Source organism: Phytophthora infestans, genomic scaffold (assembly GCF_000142945.1).
Source record: "Phytophthora infestans T30-4 supercont1.11 genomic scaffold, whole genome shotgun sequence".
Taxonomy (NCBI): domain Eukaryota; phylum Oomycota; class Peronosporomycetes; order Peronosporales; family Peronosporaceae; genus Phytophthora; species Phytophthora infestans.
This window is the reverse complement of record NW_003303748.1, coordinates 2,014,520-2,017,851: the sequence shown is the minus strand read 5'-3', so window position 1 is coordinate 2,017,851 and position 3,332 is coordinate 2,014,520. Positions and strand designations below refer to the sequence as shown.

The following is a 3,332-nucleotide window of genomic DNA, read 5'->3' as shown; positions in this document are numbered from 1 at the left end:
AGAGCCTCAGTGCTTGACGTTTTCTTCTTTTTGCTCGGCTGGGGGGGTCGATAGCTTACTTTTAGAGCTTCCTGAACGGGACTGTCGTAAGCCCTCCATTGCGCTCTGAACTACTTCTGCCGAAACCGACTCACGGCGTTCAGCCTCTCTTTTCTCCTTTTCTGTCTTGTCAGCCTTGGCTTGTGCGTGCTCATTATACTGTAGATAAAAAGCATAAGCAAAACTTAAGTCACTAGTATCAATTAAAACGTACCAGAGTCATGCGGTCTGTCAGTAGTTGCTCACACTCCTCGTAGACTTCGGCAGAACCCGACGCTCTCAACGACTCGAGCTCGTCGCGGCGAAATACCTGCAGGAGCGCATTGAAGCGGCGACGGCGAGCCTTGCCGTCGGCGGTACACGATATGAGCGCTGCCTTGAGTCTTGTGGCGACGCTTGTCCACGCGGCCAGCGTCTCGCCATGGCTAGCCGCCCAGAGTCTGTGCTTGAGGACTTCTTTGAGCAGCATGATGTCACTCGACGGTACGAAACGGAAGGCCTTCTTGCACTTACTAATGCTGGGACTTCTGATTGGGAGGGGGGGGGGCTCTTCAGTGTTGCAGTCTACATTAGCCATGTCAGCGCTAAGTAGCCTCGGCCACTCGTTTCTTTGTAATCTGTGGTCACCGTGAGCAGTAAGCTAACGTATATTTCTCCCAGCAAAAAAGACAATACCTAGCCGGCCCTATCCCCATTCGCCTTCAGTGTATATTTTCACTGTTGTGAGACAGCTGCACAACGTCTCGAGTATTTTAAACAAACTGTTTATTTGTCTCAAATTATGTTGTCAAATAATGCGTCGTAAACGAGTTTTAAAATGTCCTGTCTCAAATTATTCTTCTCAAATACGAGCCTTTTCGCGTACTTCGAAGTAGGCACTAAACCCACCACTCCGCGGGGAGGCTCGCTGCGCTTGCTTTCTAGAGGGCCCTAAGGGAGTCAGCGTGCCTTTACTTGCATCGTATATACGCCATTTAGGACTCGATTAGGCTTTTCCCAATTAATAATGAGTGCTACATTTATCGCCCACAGGGTCATTATAATATATCTATCCATAATATATTAAAGTAACCATCAAGGAGCCGAAAGTAAACCTGGCACACCAGAACACGTGTCGTTGGCAGTGGTTAATGTAACGTGAGGTTAATATAGTGATAATATCACCTGGTAGACCAGTTAATGTAGAAAATACTAAATAATAATTTCTTCTGAGACGAAAGGATATTTGGAAATATCAACTTAGTATTAGTTAAAACGATATTATGTTTCTGAAAGATTGCGAAAAAAACGGTTTTAATCCACCAATCGTATGTCGTTAACGTTCGACTAGATGAAGTATTACTAATCAACAGTGAGAGGTTGGTGTGGTGTGTTGGCACTGGTAACCAAATATAATATGCTATTTTTAGTAGTAGTAGTACTATTTTCGATATTAAATAGTAGTAGTAACTCAGTTTTGCAAAAGTTAACATAATATTTTTATATTAGCTCGAAGAACTGAAAAATATTAGATACTACATGATATTTTATAAATTTTCCCACTTAAGTACGTTTCTTGCCAGCTTACCCTCTGTGAACCGAGCGGAGCCAAATAACTTTTTCGATCAGGTTCTAGAGAAGCAGTAGGCTTTAAGACTGACGAGTATTTGCTCTAGTATTTTACTGTGACACAGACAAAGGCGATCGAGATGGAAAACTGCAAACGCTTGCAGCTCTTTAACGTTGGAAGAGCGAAATCAAGACATTTGTTCTTGTTCTCTACCGATCTCCTCGTCGACATCGTGCGTCTAATAAACCTGCTGCCTGTGGTGCTAGATTAATCCGCTCAGCAGTGCCAACACACGACGCCAACCTTGCCGTCACTCTCACAATTGTCCCTCCCTCACGGTTGATTAGTAATATTTCAGCTAGTCGAGCATTAACGACATATGATTGGTTAATGTAGCCCAATTACGCAATCATTGAAAATTTAATATCGTATTAACTAATATTAGGTTGATATTTAATAATATCATATTGTCTCAGAAGAAAATATTAGGTGATTTTTTTTATATTAGCTGGTCTACAGGTGATATTTTCACAATATTAACTTCAGTGATTTTGGAGTTACCATTAACCCCTGGTTGGCACTACTGAGCGCACTAATCTAGCATCACAGATTACAGTTTTTTTAGACGTACAATGTGGACGAGGCTATCCGCATAGAAAAAGAACAAATACCTAGATTTCGCTCTATCGACCTCAAACAACTGCAACTGTTTGCAGTTTTCCATCTCGATCGGCTTTGTGTGAAATACTAGAGCAAATACACGTCCGTTTTAAGGCCTGCTATCACTACTGACCTGACCGAAAGAGCCACTAAGATGGTAAGAATCGTACCTAAATGGTAATACCATAAAATAATAATACTAGTATCAAGTATCTAATATTTTTCTAATTTCTGAGCTAATATTTAAAATAATATTTTTCGCTTTGAAGAGCTGAGCTACTTTTAGTATTTAAAGTCGAACATAATACTATTTCTTTTTAACTTATAATATGATAGTTTGGTAACCCAAGCGTGGAGGTATTGCTAATTGGCAAATAGGCTTCATAGTTGGCATTTTAAGGGCTCCACAACAGGATAAAATGACGTGAATAGACGCCAACGCAGGTCTCCTCAACTTTCATATTCACTTCACTCTCTTTGTCTAATCTTCGTTTCACTCGCCAGTCAAATTGTATTCAATGATTATCTTGTTGGACACTAACATACCTGCTGTGCCTAAGAATTCTCCCAAACTCGATTAATCGTTAAACCTCCGGCTAAGCCACCCGAAAAAGCCATTGTCCCACGCATAAGGGTCTCGAACCCTTCTACGTACCGGCGAAGGAGTGGCCGTCGCATTCGGCTCAAGAGTTGGGGTCGGCGTTGGAGTTTCCGTTTCTTTGTGTTTCTTTTTCTTCCTTCTTTTCCTCCTTCTCCTGGCTCTTTCCTCGCTGCTCGAACCATCGCCAGAAAAGCTATCGCTCTCGTCTTCATACTCATCATCATCATCTTGCTGCAGCATGTCGTCGTCGTCTTCCTGGAGCGTCGATAACACGTAGCCAGTCGGGGCCTCCGTGGCGGCGTCATTTTTAGCCTCGCTAATCAGGAACCGATCAGTCTTGCCTTCCACGTAAGGCTGGTAGCGCTCTTCAGCGGGTGCGCGTAGTGAGGTGGATTTGGCCGAATTGGGGACCACCTGAAGTCCATCAGCACTTGCGAACAGAGTGGCGGCAGCCACCATCACGAGATACTGGGCTTGCACCAT

General features: G+C 43.3%; 1 protein-coding gene across 1 annotated transcript; it reads right to left on the bottom strand.

Annotated features, from left to right (window-relative positions):
• Window positions 1-2,785: 2,785 nt before the first annotated feature.
• PITG_07586 (uncharacterized protein) lies at window positions 2,786-3,332 on the bottom strand (the record flags this gene model as incomplete). The annotated part of the gene is made up of 2 exons (XM_002904522.1): window positions 2,786-2,803; window positions 2,904-3,332. The coding sequence occupies 2 exons, from the start codon at window positions 3,330-3,332 to the stop codon at window positions 2,786-2,788; spliced, it is 447 nt and encodes a 148-aa protein (XP_002904568.1).